The 16,471-nt window shown below is 41.1% G+C and overlaps 1 protein-coding gene across 2 annotated transcripts in view; it reads left to right on the forward strand.

The window, feature by feature from the left end:
• cps1 (carbamoyl-phosphate synthase 1, mitochondrial) overlaps positions 1 to 15,165 on the forward strand; it is a 32,647-nt gene extending 17,482 nt beyond the window's left edge. For both annotated transcript variants that reach the window (XM_028991322.1, XM_028991323.1), the window contains 11 exons: positions 364 to 439; positions 3,073 to 3,150; positions 5,196 to 5,303; positions 5,975 to 6,064; positions 6,282 to 6,452; positions 9,555 to 9,629; positions 10,268 to 10,366; positions 12,624 to 12,683; positions 12,877 to 12,989; positions 14,226 to 14,355; positions 14,501 to 15,165. In XM_028991322.1, coding sequence (XP_028847155.1) covers positions 364 to 439; positions 3,073 to 3,150; positions 5,196 to 5,303; positions 5,975 to 6,064; positions 6,282 to 6,452; positions 9,555 to 9,629; positions 10,268 to 10,366; positions 12,624 to 12,683; positions 12,877 to 12,989; positions 14,226 to 14,355; positions 14,501 to 14,599 — 1,099 coding nt within the window. In that variant the 3' untranslated portion in view covers positions 14,600 to 15,165. The remainder of the gene's footprint in view (positions 1 to 363; positions 440 to 3,072; positions 3,151 to 5,195; positions 5,304 to 5,974; positions 6,065 to 6,281; positions 6,453 to 9,554; positions 9,630 to 10,267; positions 10,367 to 12,623; positions 12,684 to 12,876; positions 12,990 to 14,225; positions 14,356 to 14,500) is intronic.
• Positions 15,166 to 16,471: the final 1,306 nt, after the last annotated feature.

The raw sequence follows: 16,471 nt of genomic DNA on the forward strand, positions 1-16,471 counted from the left end.
GGGCCGACGTGATAAGCATGTGGGTGCGATTGGTCCTTAGCTGCTGTCTGGTTTGTTTAAGGCAAGAGGAGGGGAGATGTGGCCAGGAGGCACGGGTCTGCTACACTCAGCATCACCTGCGGTCCCTGAGGACATGTTGTGGAACAGGTGGACACTAAACCTTCTGTCCAGCAGTCTTAGGTCTTCTACCCCCGAGTGGCCATTTTAATGACTCGTTTCTGAAAAGCCTGGAGGATTGGCTGACCCCAGTATCACAACATTTTTCTTTTTACATCCCCTTTTTTTGTGACACTCTAGATAAACCACTAGAACAGAAGCATTATTTCATTCAGGTTGTGTTATGTTCTGAACTTTCTCTTTCAGTGGTTCAGCCATGAACGTAGCCTATGGAGAGCAAGAGATGAAACGCTTTTTGGAAGAGGCTGCTCAGGTGTCCCAGGTGAGAATGATGTAACTTTTTTTAAGGAAATCTTTTTATCTGTCAGCCCATAGTCCTAGGCCCTATGAGCTTATTACAAACATAAGTCTGTTCCACCCAAATAATAAGTCACTTGCTTTGTGTTTTGTGATCAGTGATCATTTGCAGTGGCATTCAAAAGCAGTTCTTTAATAAAAAATAAATAAAATTTCATTTTTTGTCTTATGGCCAAAGTTCCAAGTTGTATCGTGAAGCAGAACACTTTCATCTCTTTAATGATTCTGCTGTATTTTGTGTTTGCTTAACTTTGCCAGTAGCTTTAATTTTAAAGGTCCCCTATTATTTTTTTTTTTTTTATATAGGTTAGTGGTCCCCTAATACTGTATATGATATTGTATATTTCAGAAATTCAGCCATGGTGCAGAATTACAGCCACTTTTATACAGTCCTTCAATGTTTTGCGAAACCAGGAAGTCATGTCAGCATTTTTCAGGAAAGAAATTCTCTGGGTGAACAAATCATGAGAAAGGGGAGGTAACCTTTTGACTACATAAGGGGATCTGTCCATCTGTTGCTGCTCTCTGAACGGTGAAGTAGAATGGCCAAAGCACAAAGCACACAAAGCCATTTCTAGCCACTGCAGGACCATAGACAGACTAGGGGAACTCGAATTAATGTTAAATAATCTTTCAAAGTGAAATTTACATGATTGGGGACTTTTAAAGTTGCAATAAGAACAATGTCTTTACTTGGAAAAACTGTGAGCCCAGAAGTGATCTAAGCAGTTTATAGTTTGCAATGTTTACATAAATATAAAATACAGTGCATTTAATTTAAATAGCCCCAACTAGGAAATGGCGTGATGAATGCTGTGACAGAGTCCTAAAGCATCTCTGGGTGATCTAAGCACTGTGGTCGCAATGAACACAAATAAAAATTCAAAATGCAGCAACTCATAACTAAGGCCTGCAGGGTATTTTTCAATACAATGAATCCACATTATATCTACAGAATAAATGAAAAATCTGTTTGTTTTATTAAAGTAATATGTTTGCAGTGCACCATTTGCGTGTCAGAAAGCAATGTTTTGCAACGTTGATTTAATGGTTTGGAGACGTTTGGAGACACTGGGACAAAACACGGAGACCTACACTTCTATTAAAACACATATCAATAGAAGACAGTCAGGTAGCATCACAGAAATGAGAGAACATGCATCTCGTTTGGGGGAAAAAAGGGAAAGTATACAGCAGTTATGACTCAGTTGTCCAGTTCAACCCTTCACATAGTGCCAATTTCCCACCAGCTAATTGTTCCTCTATTTAATTTTTTTAATTGACATAACAAAAAAAGCACAGTCCTAACATGTAGATTACCACCTGTCATAGCAGAGCTGGTCATACATCACTCAATAAATCAATTTCCTATGAGCACATGTATACTGTGACAAAAAAACAGCAGTCCGATTAGTTGTCTAGAGTTTTATTATGAAATATTATGAAAATTTCAGTTAATTTCATTATTTAACATTAATTAATAGTTCTCCTAGCCTGTCTATGGTCCTGCAGTGGCTAGAAATGACGATATGTATAAAGTGCGCTTTGGATCTTGAATTTGTCCCTTTATGTAGTCATAAGGGGAAAGGTTACACAACATGTCTGCAGCAAACATTGTGGTTTGTGAATGGTGTTGATGACATCATTTCTGCGAATGCCCCCTCAACTTCTATAGGTTGAGATGTCGTCCTGTCTCTCTCCTCCTCATTTGCATTTAAAGCTTTTCTTCAATAAAAGACTTCAGATAAAGTATTAGGGGACCACTAAGACCAATATAAAAGCAAAAAATGTTTCATGTCAGTTGACCTTTTTTTTATCAGTAGTATGTTAAATTTAGACCTATCGTAAATGATCAACCTGGCAACCAAGTTGCACATAACTACATTACTGTACACATTTTATAGGGTGCAGCTTTATTGTGTGCTGTGTAGTTATGCAGTATGAGTATTTGGATGTACCTCGTTATTTACTGTCTATCATTGAACATTGATAAAGATGTCTGTCTTGTTTGCTAGTATTGGATTTAAGTTTTAGACACACTCGCACACACACACACTGCTGTTCTCAAGTGTAGTCACACACACTCACACACTGCTGTGCTCAATTAGCTGCTTTGCGCAGTGTTCGCTTTGAAGGCTTCTGGGCAGGATTGCATTGTTTACTGTTCCCCCTTCTCTGCCCCATCGGGTGGCTTTTCTGCACCTGGCACATCAACATGCCCCTGCCTGGAGGTGGCATAACAGCCGGCCTCACCAGACCTGCCCCTACGGTCCACAGCCTCTATAGTAGCTCTGGTCCACTCAGGGCGACTTTAATAAGTCCGACCCACTGCGGCCCTGCCAATGCCCCTTAGTCCAGAAATGTGTGCTCCTCTCTGTGACCCACATAGAAAGTGAAAAAACAAAGCTGTGGGCTGCAGATGCCTGGGCCCAAAATGAAGAAAACATCTTGGTTTGATTCTGGGCAGCGTTTTAATCGTGTCTAGTTTGAGGTGACAATTACAGTATTTTATATCGTTTTTTTTATTATTATTATAGGCCTGTTTTTTATCTTTTAATAACAGAAATCCCCATTATGTACTGTTCTTTTGGATTTTAGGAACATCCTGTGGTGATCACCAAATTTATTCAAGGGGCCAGGGAGGTAGAGGTTGATGCAGTGGCTAAGAAGGGCAAGGTACGTTGTCTTTACATTCTTACATGGCTATGGCATATGGCACACTGCTATAAATTGGTATAATTACAATTATTGTGACTTCCTTTAATGTTGCAAAACCTGAAAGGGTAATGCAGCATTGTAATAAGAATGTCTCCTTTGTTTCACAAAATGAATACACATGAGCAACTGATGCATGCAAAGCATTTATGACTCCTGAATTTAACCTCATATATTATTGTCATTTTTGAATACCTTTTATTTGGCAGTAAAACCCAGCTTCAACCCTTCAGTCTTTTGCAGTGCATATTTTACAACTGCAGTTTTGGTTAATATGCTATTATTGATATCTTGTGTATTCTAATATGTAATAAATATGTATTCAGTGACTGTCCAGCTTGTAGGACAGAAAATTGCCCTTTCTCAACATTCCCGTTTGTGACACCCCACAGTATAAGACATAAGTTGAGATCATCTTTCTCTGAGACAGGACTCAGCACTTCAAACTGTTTTCATGTTCAATTATCTGCAGGAATTGCGATCAAACTCTATAACCTCTCATACATTACTAAGAAATGAAAGCGCAGGTCTACATCTGTGATCCATTTCTTTCTTTCCCTGGTCGGAGACCTGCGCTGAGACGCATTTCGGCACAGTGGCATTGCTTCTGAAAATGATTAGGGCGATTGGGGTTTTATCAGATAAAAGTCGACTAAATTGAATGCATTAAGTTAGAATCTGTTGAAAGCGGAGTGTGGAACGCTTCATTTTGATTGAGTAATATGTTATCAGAAAGCAAATGAGGAAAGTTTTTCTCAGCACCCTGCAAGATATAACACGTGCGAGATTGCTGTGGAATCATGCAGCACTAGTTAAATACATATCACACATGGGCTCTGAGGAAAGCGAGGCAGGATTAATGGGGTGCGCTGATACTTTGGGGTGCACTGTGTTTATGAATTGTTCGTTGTACAGAAATAAAAAAAATTCTGTCTGGGGATCTTTGAATAATAAAAGAAAGGGACCTAAGTGGAGAGTCGTACATGAGAGAAAGTTAGAAAGTTTCTGTCATAATCATCATCCTTTCCTTCCAACTGCTGATCAATAATCCCCCAACTAAATACATCTTTCTTTCCAGTCTAGAATAAAAAAGCTCTCTAGCTCCAAACATGTGTATATGCACCATGTGACATGGTTTATTTTATGCAAACACAACTCTACACTACAGCTTGTACAATGATTGAAGTTAATTCAATTTCTAATAACAGATTATTAGTTACCGCATTTAGCAGATGCCCTTATCCGGACCATTATTTACAGGGACAATACCCCCTGCAGCAATTGGGGGTCAAGTATCTTGCTCAGGGGTTTCAACCGGTGACTTTCTGGCCATCTGGTTTTAAGGCATATATATATATATATATATACATACATATATATATATATATATATATACACACACACACACACACACACTAGTTATATACTGTATTTATGAAACTGCATTCTGCTGACTTGTAAACTTTACACAGCTGACACACTTTAGTGCAGATGTCTTTTTCTTATGGACAGACTTGGGCACAGAAAGGATTTGTGGACTGTCCAAAATGGACAGAAAAAGTACAGAGACAAAATATAACAGCTAAGTCTTCCACAGGCTGCCATGTCAGGAGAATTTAGAATTGGTGCATTTTTCATTGTTTTCCCCCCCTTTTGATCCGCTCACCTTTATCTGACCTAAACTTTGACTAAAGCCGTCTCTTTACCAAAGTTCCCTTCAACGTGGATACCGGACTGTCTTGCATAGGGCTTTGTGTTACTGTGACACATTACTCATCTCACTGTCTTCATGATTAATATCACACGAGCAGGGTCAGGCCATGCTGTGGCTCTTATTCATATTCATGAGTGTCATTGTCAGGTGTTTAGGGCCGCTGATGACATTGAACCTCGCGGCTGGCCGACGGCGTCCGCTGGTGCTGTGCGCAGCGTCGAGTTAAGAGCAGTGCTCGGGATGGGATGTGAGGTGCGAGTTCAGCGGCTGTGTGTGTTTGTGTGCACTGCAGGTGCTGGCCCACGCCATTACGGAACACGTGGAGGACGCAGGGGTCCACTCTGGAGACGCCACCCTCATGCTACCCACCCAGACCATAAGCCAGGGGGCTCTGGAGAAGGTGAGCTCCCCTGTCTGCCCACCTAGTGCTAAAAATAAAAAACGTTTATGAACAGTATGTGGCCGTCATTTTCATTGTGCTTCTTCTGAGGTACAATCCGTCTTTGGTTGTTTTTTATAAAGATGCATGAATGAAAGAAAGTTGGAGAGAACCCACCTTCTCTATGAAGAAGAAAAAAAAAGTGTCTAAATTGCTCATGTTCTGCTCACACCCAGCTAGTCCTTTGTGGTTCAGATTGGGTAATGGAATGGAATGCATATTTTATATTTCACATTAGTATATCATATCAAGACATTCATATTGGATATAGTTTCCATAATTATGTATACATGTGTTGCCTATATCAACTAAATGCATGGAAAATCATTAGAAAACATGCTGTTTGATAATCCAGATATTTTACACTTATTTGATCAGTATTTCACTAATAAATCCATTAGTGAAGGCAAAACAGTCATTGTTAGTATTAGTAGATCATTTTTATTGATAGAAGAAAAAACAGGGTTCATATAAAGTTTTTGTGTGTGTGTGTGTGTGTGTGTGTGTGTTGCTGACTGCAGCTGATAATATCTTGATTTTTTTTTTCTCATTTTCTAAATGTATTTATTTTTTACTGTGATTTATGGATGCTGGAGTTGTATAATTTCAATATTTTCTCTGGTTATTTTCAGGTTAAGACAGCAACGCGTAAAATTGCTCAGGCATTTGAAATTTCAGGACCGTTTAACACTCAATTTCTGGTGAAAGGCAATGATGTCATGGTAAAGTATGGCTCCAAAGTGTTTACATCACTCATAAGTGACGAACTGCTCTTTCTGGAATCAGTGGAGTGTTTTTTTTTTCTTATGAGCAAACTTTCTTATAATGTTGAAACTGTAATTTACTTTGAAACCATAGAACTGTTGATTAAAATGTGATTGAAGCAGGTTCGCCGGCTTCGAGGTGATCTAGATGCACAACGCTTTCCCCACTCTGTAGGTGATCGAGTGTAACCTGCGAGCCTCCCGCTCCTTCCCTTTCGTCTCCAAGACCATCGGAGTGGATTTTATCAATGTGGCCACTCGTGTCATGGTGGGAGAGCAGCTAGATGAATCTCGCCTGCCAACCCTGGAGAAGCCCATTATCCCCGTAGACTACGTTGGCATCAAGGTTTGTGCATGTGTATGTGCCTTTGTGCACAAAATGCATTTTTTATTAGACAAAAAATAAAACAAATTACCATAAAACCATCAATAATTGAGTATATGCTCACTGACAACTTTGTTAGAGACTTTATGTACTTTAAAGTCATATTTTAGACAGGTACTATAGGCCAGCCATTGAAGTACATGTAGTCATTTTGGTTGGTATATTTTTGGGTGGCGTTGTTATCATATGCATTGTCCTTCAACCATAGGCTGTTTTTCTTCTTAAACAATAGCTCCACAAATAGAGATGCATTTACACATCTAACCAATGCATTTATTTCCTTGTATGTCCACAAACGATGCATGCAATGCCATGCCATGACATCATGTACTGCCACAGCAAATCTCCAGCATGCTCACGTTCTCTAATACGAGAAATGATAAAACAAGTGCTCTGTGTAATGTTAAATTGAGACCATTAATGCAGCCGCACAAGCTCTCAGCAGTTTATTTTGGGAATGCACTAGTCACGAAAGTAATCATTTAATGCCCCCCTTGTGCTGCATATGTTAAATTAGGAGACCCGAGAGCCACACGGCCAGCAGTGTTTAGCAATCACCAAATTCTGGGACAGATTTAGGTAGCAAGTCGATGACACTTGAACAGGGTTGCCGCTCTCCCAAAGTAATTTCCTTTATAATTACGAAAGGGGTGATGCACAATGGCTTGTGATGGGAGGGCAACCCCCTGGAATAATCCCTGTCTCTTGCCACCCTCCGACTTTTAAATATCCCGAGCTGAATGTTAAACAGAGGGCTGAAAATTGCAGAGACGGCACAGAAAAGACGTTTTGGTTCTATATACTTACACAGGCTTTAGATGTGTTTTTTGGACATTTGAGGACCACACACACAAACACTTAAAATCAATACTGGCCCAGAACACTATAAAGCAGCAACAGTTCACAAACCAGCTTACCAACTTTTCTATCTGCTCCTCCATCTTCCTGTTTGGACGTGCCTCTCTTTTCCATCCTTTTTTTTTTTAAAGCAGAAGAAAGCGCTCATTGCTCTCAGATGCCCATGAGGGGAGCTGCTTTGGCAGACTTTGCCCCATCACTGGCAGCAGGTCCCTATCAGCCTTCTCCCCCTCCTGATCTCTATTTCCCAGAGCACTGCAGCCTCTACCCCAACCTAAACGCTCCACAAATTCCCAGAGCCCATGTACCACCACCGCTATTTGACTTGTTTTTCGTGATTTGGAGATTCTTGTTGCCATTTTACCCCCAACTTTATTCCAGTGTGCTAGAATATAATCTTAATTTTTCTTTTTTTTTCTGTACCTGAGGTGCACTGGGAAACCACAGGTGTTTGTTTCCCACCGCCAACTTACTTTTTTCAGGAGCCTGCCGCTGCAGACTGCAGATATGATTATTCCCATTCATGCTTTATTTTTATTTATTTTCTCCCTTCTAATGTATGCGCTGACCCTTAGGGGCCTGATAGGCCTGGTTTCCATGGCAACCAGCATCCGTCGACGAAAGCACTTTTAAATGGGCAGCAGTGGGGACCACTCTTCACACTTTATCCTGGATGAATTAGATGGCTGTGCACTTGCAGGCAGCAGTTCTGGGGATGGAAGATTTAAACGATTCCTCCTTAACATTCATGTGGCTTACCACTCACTGCTGCATTGTTTTTGAGCAAATTTTTCATCATTATTGTATATATTTTTTGGCCCTTCCCTCATTGGGAATCTTGACCTCTCTTTCCCCAATGCTGTCTGCTATCTGGACTTATGAAAAAGCCTCACTGCAGGGATATAAATGAGAGTGAAAACTCTCCAACAATGCATCAATAACAGGATTAATCAGAAGTGCTTGTGTTTATTCCCGGCGGATCGGCCGCTCCTGCATTAACATGCGTGCGTTAGCCCGCCTTATCCAGGGCTGATTAGATAGCTTCAAGGATGAATTCCCCCTCGTGGCCCCAGCCCAGCACATTGGTTCTGCACTAGCTGAAGAGAGCACGCCCGTCGCACTCTAATCTGTGTCCCAGGTCCCCAGCGCCAGGTAATGGAAGCTGTCTGCCTCTAATTGGAGAGATAAGGACGGGGGCCAATCAGGAGCCCTGTGTGGTCTATTGTGGCCCCTGAATACAATAAACGGTCTAAATTCACACGTTTGTCCTGTCTTTGATACTACTTCCCCTTCCATTACTCCACGATAGGTGATAGCTGTGTGTCAGTCAGCATAGGAGCTGAGCCAATGTTCATTGTCACTTTAGCACTCCATTGTTCGTATGTTATTTGGTTGTTTCGCCTTTATGCACAGAACAGTGCATAAATAATGTATAATGTTTTGAATTTCACTCATCGTTTGGAGTGGATTTGTCCTCTAGGTGGCAGCAGTGACACAGAGCTCTTAAACTGACAGAATAACTTTTATCAGGAAAGGATTTTGTAGGATTTTTGTCTTTGATGAAAGACAAGACACTGACACATCATTTACAATATTACACACAAGAGTAGAGATAAACAATAAAAAAGTAGGTGGACTGAATATCTAGGCTTCTTACAATTTAAAGTGCAGTACAGCAAGTAGAATTTATTCATGATTAGTGTCTAGTGTACTCTGGACAGGACATTTTCTGCTCATTTTTGTGCTGAAATCGCTATATGTGAGGAGAGCTGGCCCTGTGGTTTGAACGAAGGACCCTTAGAAAAAACTGTTGTCCATGATTGACAATGTCACCCACTCTCTGCACAGCACCAGAGGAGTGTGTTCAGTGCTGTTTTAGTTTTGCACTACCGACATTCTAAGGAAGTCTTTCCCCAAGGCCCAGCGATGGAGAAGTGACTGACCACTGACCACTGCTGGTTATTGGCTGTTTTTGTCTATATTTGTTATTCTGCTCTATACGAAAGCCTCTATAATCAGTTTTTCAGTTTGTGTGTAGATATTTTTATATCTATAACTTCAGTATATTATATACCACATTTGTTATATATGCTCTACAAGTAAAAATGGCAGCGTCTATGTCTATAAAACTGACACTGTGGGCCAAGATTTATTTCTCAACAATGAAAAGTATTGAATTGAATTCCCTTGTCCTCTCTTTCTCAGGCTCCTATGTTCTCCTGGCCACGGTTACGGGACGCTGACCCTGTCCTGCGCTGTGAGATGGCTTCCACTGGAGAGGTGCTCTTCTTTCCATGTTTTTTTACCCTACTTTTTCCTTTCTGCCTTTGCTTTTCATGACTCACAGAATCTCAGACACATACATTATTTAACCAAGACCGATGGGACACTGACCCCACAAACTTCCACCATTGTGTTTCAGTAAACAAATGCTCATCACCACACAAGAACATCATTTGCACACGGGCAGATTTCATGAATAAACGGCTGCATGGTCACATGGCAGTGCACCCTGCAGGAACAGTGGTTCTCTCCAGGGGCCAGCAGCCTACTTCCATAGTTCCACAGCAGTTCTCCTAAAATCCCAGAGCGTGGGGGAGGGCGGAATGCACCGGTGCCCTTCCCCTCACGCATCCGCTCCTCCCCGGCATCGAGAGAAAATATAAAAAAAAATAACATTTCCACACCTCCACCTGCTCTCCCTGGCAACCTGAAAACCATAGAAACCAGCCTTGAGGACAAACAGGCAGCTCTGTTTTTCACTCTGTTTGGTTGTGTACTAGACTCATTTCTCTGTTTACCCCCTCATAGATTCAATTGGCAGCTTTTTGCCTTTTTTGATTTCTGTTATTGACATTTTTTTTGCTCTTAAGTATAATTTTCATTGCTCACCTATATTCACATTTTTTCCATCACAGGTTGCATGCTTCGGACCAAACATATACTCAGCTTTCCTGAAGGCCATGCTCTCAACTGGCTTCAAGCTTCCTCAGAAAGGAATCCTGATAGGGATCCAAGTAAGCAAACCAAGACTCTGATCTGTCTGTGTGACTCCGTGTGACAGAATTACTGATTCTAAATGGTCCATTTGTGCACCATATGTGATGCTTTAAATATGTTTTACATTCCAGAGATCCCAGTGTTTTTAAATAGAAATCCATGTGACACCAGTAAATAAATAATTAAAAAAAAAAACAAGAACCATTTTAGATGGATTTTCCGATCATTTCGGCGGTTCCAGTTTCACAGCGGGGCACCAGAGAGTGTAAGCAGAGGGAGTGAGAACACAAGTGTGACTGATTCTTAGTGTGATGCCTGCATGAGGTCTTGTAGTGTGCCCGCCTGCACTCAACACTTCCCAGTTTCTGCCGGATTCTCCCATTTGGTGACACTCTTTACTTCTTCTGGAGTTGACAGGAGGTACTTGTCACCATTGCCTGGCGACTCCATATGTCTTTGAGTGTCCTGGTACTGGTGAAAGTGAGTGAAAAGAAGTGATTGTCATCATGATACACTGCAGCACAGTACACGGTGCACAGTGAAATGTGTCCTCTGCATTTAACCATCATCCTTAGTGAGCAGAGGACAGCCATGGTAAAATGCCAATAATGTCATGTCCATCAACATCCTCTCTGCTGGGAGAGCACAGTGGAGATAATGGCTTTCAAGTGACCTTGTAGGTTGACCACCTTCAGTTTTTTGGCTAAAGAATTCTGAGATGGGCAAGTAAAGTTTGTGTAGCTGAGCCTCCATTTACACCAGAATATTTTAACAAATTTTGTGGTTCCATTAGAAATTATCTGGCCAATTAGCACCTGTGCTAATCCTGCTCAACACAGTTGCTATGCAGAAGCAAAACTAACCCTTGACACCTGAATTGATTCACATGTGTGACAAAATGAATGAATTAATCTCATTAGTTTCCGGACGTGGACTGACATGCATTTGTCAAAATCACATAATACCAGCACACAGTAAAGTGATTGGTATGTGTGTGCATATCAATATATGTATGTATATACCAGTGCCAGTGATGCACATGGGAAGGTGGGTCTGATCCAGTAGAACTACAGTACCTTAAATTATTGAAAAGGAAAATGTTGGTATCTGCAGACTGGATAAAAATGGCTTCAGTGGGCTTGTGAGCAATAGAACTGGACCGTGGCAATGGAAGAAGTTGACCTGGTCTGATATATCACATTTTCTTTTAAATCATGTGGTCAGGTGTTTGTGGCAAGTCTGCTGGGTTTCTGTGGAGGGTACTTTTAACACGTAAAACCTACCTAAACATTGCTGCACCCCTTCTGGAAATGGTATTCCCTGACTTTGGCCACACTGGAAAAATTAGTTGTTCAAAAACAACACATCAAATTGTTGACTTCTCAAGATCTCAATTCAACTAAGCAGCCATATTATATGTCGGAGAACGAGTTCTACTCAGGATTATGACTAATCTTTGCATGTATTGGTCCAGCATTCTAAAAACAGTAATATATGAAACATATAATTGATGCAGATTTGAAATGCATATATTTCTAATAATATAGATTTTTTTATATGAACTTGAACACACACAGTTATATATATATAATTTTCTTATCATGAAACAGTTGCAAAGCCCCGGCCAGTATGCAGACTTTAAAATTCTCTTGTGCTCTTGGGATAGTAAAGCCCTTTCTCTTTGTAGGGTAGAGCCGGATGTGACTTGTGGAATTCCTTAAAACCTCCATAAAACCGAATGTGACGCAGGGGGGCTAATTCTGTGATACTGAACAGCCCTGTAGAAAATTACATGAAGGTTGCTTTGTATGTTTTTTGTTTTTTTTACCAATTTTTTTTCTTCCCCCAGAAGCCTCTATGCAGTACATTTCACATTACTCCATCGTTAACAAACCTTGGCTTTAATGTCCTTGCATCCTTGAAATCCCCATTTTTTTCACAATTCCCCATGCAACCATGGTGTGTAAAGCTACAGCACAGGGTCATCGCCAGCATGTGCAGCAATTTCTAATTGACTTTCAGGCACAGACGACAGCATGAAATTCCTATCGGAAACAAGGTTGTATTTCCTGAAAAGCATATCTGCCCTAATGGCCATGCCATTGGCCTACGCATCTCTCCACGCTTTTAATGTATCATGTCTCAGCTGTAGCTAAGTCACCATGAACTGGCAGCTTCTGCTGCCGAACCCGGGGCCACGAGGCACAGGATACAAATTCCGAGCTGAAACGTGAGGCTCTTCTCTGACTTTTCTCTCCCTCTCTCCACCTGCAGCATTCCTTCAGGCCCAACTTTCTGTCCACTGCTCACCAGCTGAAAGAAGAGGGCTTCAAGGTGAGGTGTCCTGCTGTACTTTGGTGTCTCTCATGCACACACAACAGCATTCCACCTGGACTAAACCTGCTCCGTTGTTTGAGAAATAGGCAGAACATCCTATAGAGAAATATGGGATTACAGCAGAACTCATCCCATGGGATTGTTTTCTTTGCCTGATGTACTGAACTTTGCTTGGTTTGACGTTTTTCAGCTCTATGCCACAGAAGGTACCTCTGCCTGGCTTAACGCCAACGATGTGCCCACCACTCCTGTGGCCTGGCCTAGTCAAGAGGGCAAGGATGTTACTCTCCCAAGCATCAACAAGTGAGTACTATAACCTGGAATTACAGCATCGCATGTAAGTACCTGGCGTGTAACCTGATGGACACGTCACCTTAATGCATCTACACTTGTAGAAATTGTTTTTTAGCCACATCAAAAACGGAACCTCCTTGTTAACTGGAATCATGACAGCAGTATTAAGTGTATGCATGGTGGAGACAACAGTCCCTACACCTTATAGGACTTGACTCATTAATCCCATGATATGCCTTCAGCGGGCTGGACATGGCCTCACTCGGCCTGACATTTGTAGGTGACGCAGGGCAGCGGTGCTGTAAGGAACGACGTATCACAGAACAGCTGCCTTCCAGAAAAAGGCACGTCGGCTGGGTCTGTTGACACAGGATTTGTCCGCCTTTGTCTTGACGCCATTGTATCCCAGCCTCGCCTATATTAACATTCTGCTCTGCTGCAGCCGTGTCTGACAGAGGCTCTGAAATGAAAAGAGCATGCTAGACACAGGAAGTGGTTTGACACTCTGTGTTTGTAGAAGCCCCTTGTACAAGCTTAATTTCTTATATCGAAACTTAAACTAGATGTATGAATGTTTTATTTGCTTTGGTGTATTGTGGAAAATCATGTATATAAATAAAAAATTACTGAACATGCTGTTCCTAATCAAATACTCTTGCAAGTGATCATGAAAGGGCATGGTTATGTGTCAAAAGTAATGTGTATAGAAAGTATAGAAAACAATTATTATGGAAAACAGGAAAATGTATATATTATACCGAAAAAAAAAACCCAAAAACATTTTGCATTACAACTCTCAGTCACTTTCCATAAACACCAGGGCACTGGGTGCAGGGCGGGGGCACCGGCCCACCAAAGCATTACAAATAGAATGATGTCATATTTAAGTAATATGAATCATTTTATTACGTACTTGTTTAATTTCATGGGAAATAACCCATAGTATGCTGAGCAATATGACCTTCTTTTTAAACTGAACTGATGCTTTATCTCTGTTATTGTTTTAGTTACTAAAGATAAGAGCGAAATTTACGTTGTCCTGGCAGGAAGTGGACAGTACAAGATAAAAAACAATAGCACAGACATTATGTCGACTGTATAATATACAGGTTTAATGTACAAATAAGCAAATAAATAGTCCCAGAATAGAAAAAACCTTTAGAAGACTTTGAACGGTTTTATCTAAATTGTTTGTGGAAAGTAAAAAGTTTGATTTTTTTTTTTTTCCCTTGTTCCCCTCTTCAGACTAATAAATGATGGCCACATTGACCTGGTAGTGAACCTTCCCAACAACAACACCAGGTTCATCAAGGACAACTTCATGATCCGCAGAACGGCAGTGGATCATGGTGTGCCCCTTATCACCAATTTCCAGGTCTGTAATCAAGAGGTTTAGAAATTGTGCATTGCTAGAAAGCCTTAAGGCCGTCCATGCATCCATCCATCCATCCATCCATCCACCCCTCCCTCCATCCACACATGCATCCCATCATTCACCCAACCTCATTTTCCCTTTATAGGTAGTAAAGCTGTTTGCTGAAGCCATAAAGTATGCCACTGAACTGGACTCCACCAGCCTGTTCCACTACCGCCGGCAAGACGCTGCCAAGCATGGCTGAGGACACAGACACATGCACCGGCCAGGCCCCACGGTCCTTTACACTGTGGTCAAATTCCAGCTTTTTAGGGTAAAAGCATTCCATGGTCTGTAAACTTTGATGATGTCGAAGGCTTTATAAGGGCTCTCAAACTGTTATTCTGGAACCCTAGGGTAGGACATATCTTCTTTAAGGACCATTGTTTATGTTCTTTTGACCTTTCATGACTTTTGGAATCAGTGGAGCTTCAATTCGTTCACTAGACAGTCAGGCATTTTTGTATTCAGAAAACAATTTTCCTCAAACAGACCCCCAAACCTACTCAGCCAGTGAACAGATAGTCTCCTTCTCTCTCACGTTCATTTTTTATGCATGTGGGGGGGTAATGCTTGTTCCCATGATGTGTGTCTGTGATTTCATTTGTCAGTAAGGATTGTTTACTGACCCGCTATGTTGTCTACAAATGAAGCCACAGCGCTGCAGAGACTTTATTATTCTTGGAAATATATGCTTGGATTTCTCATGAACAATAAAACCACCCAAGTTTTACAAAACCTTAAGCTTTGTTATGTTACACATGTGAGTTTGGATGCATTTCATAAAATAACAAGTGCACATGCAGATCAATGTATAAATTAAACAAAATCTGAAATGATGTTTCTTTTAAATTCTGACAATTTGTATTTCCTGATTAGACAGTCAGTTCGGAGTCTTTTTTACTTCTGATATTAGTGAAATGAAGCCTGGGAAGCAGTGGAGAGACGTATCCAACACCACAGAGCAGACCATGCAGACGAGTCTGGCAATGTGACTGTAATGGGGCGCGATGCAGATTTCTGGCTCTTACCTGTATTAGTGTGTGCTCTTCCATTACAGATGGGTTTCACAACATTAAATCCATCGAGAGCTGAAGTGAATAACATTGATTATGACATTACTGGGATACAGTCAATTATGGAAATTGATGTACCATGTTGGCCTGAATATAAGAAATATCTTCCCTTTATTTAAGGACAAATGATAACATGTCTCATCTACCTTTTTTAGCTAGACCACAACTACACCAAAATCTTGTATTCATCTTAATTATAATATAAATTATACATGGGTATAAAAATCTGAGGCATCTGAGATATCACCAAAACCAGTCGACCACTGAAAGTTCCTACGGTTCCTAACATTTTCTGAAGATCACCTGGCTGGTCAGATGTATAGAAGTACTGTAGCAGCATAGGAGGCGAAGATGCTCCTCTCTATTTTAATAGAGGGTTCTGGTGGCTTAATGATGATAAAAAATGCTCACTACTGGCCTGTTGTTGACATCTGACCTGCTTCCGTTTTTTTTTCTAATTTGAATATAAGATCCCTGCACTAAAACGGGCACATGAACAAAGTGGAGGTCCGATGGGAAACGCTAAGCAGGTGCTATAGCATCTGGATAATTATCTTTTTTTTGCTGTTTCGGTAAATCCCTCACACTGCCTTTGTTCGAGACCCTTACACAACCTGGGTAGTTGTGCGGCAGCTGAAGGTTAAATGCACAGGTCAGGTCAGCAAATAAATTATATGAAAGAACCAGGCAGCCATGAATAAATATAGGCTGATTTTTAAAACGAAAAATGGTTCAATGCAGATTTAGCACTACAGGAAAACTGGGTATCTCCAAAGCCATTCCTAACAACCACTGGTTGTCATCCAAAATGCCGTCTGATTTCCATCCAGCTTCTGGCAGGGGTGCAGCGTTTCCCACAAATCAAGTAGTTTCAGTTTCCATTCATTACAATTAATATATTGTTTCCGCAGCCTAATTTGTATTTACCCCCGTACTCTGGTTCTATTTATCCAAAAACGGGGGCTCAGCAGTCCTTCCTGGGAGCCGCTGGCCTGTGGTCC

Source organism: Denticeps clupeoides, chromosome 9 (assembly GCF_900700375.1).
Source record: "Denticeps clupeoides chromosome 9, fDenClu1.1, whole genome shotgun sequence".
Lineage (NCBI taxonomy): Eukaryota > Metazoa > Chordata > Actinopteri > Clupeiformes > Denticipitidae > Denticeps > Denticeps clupeoides.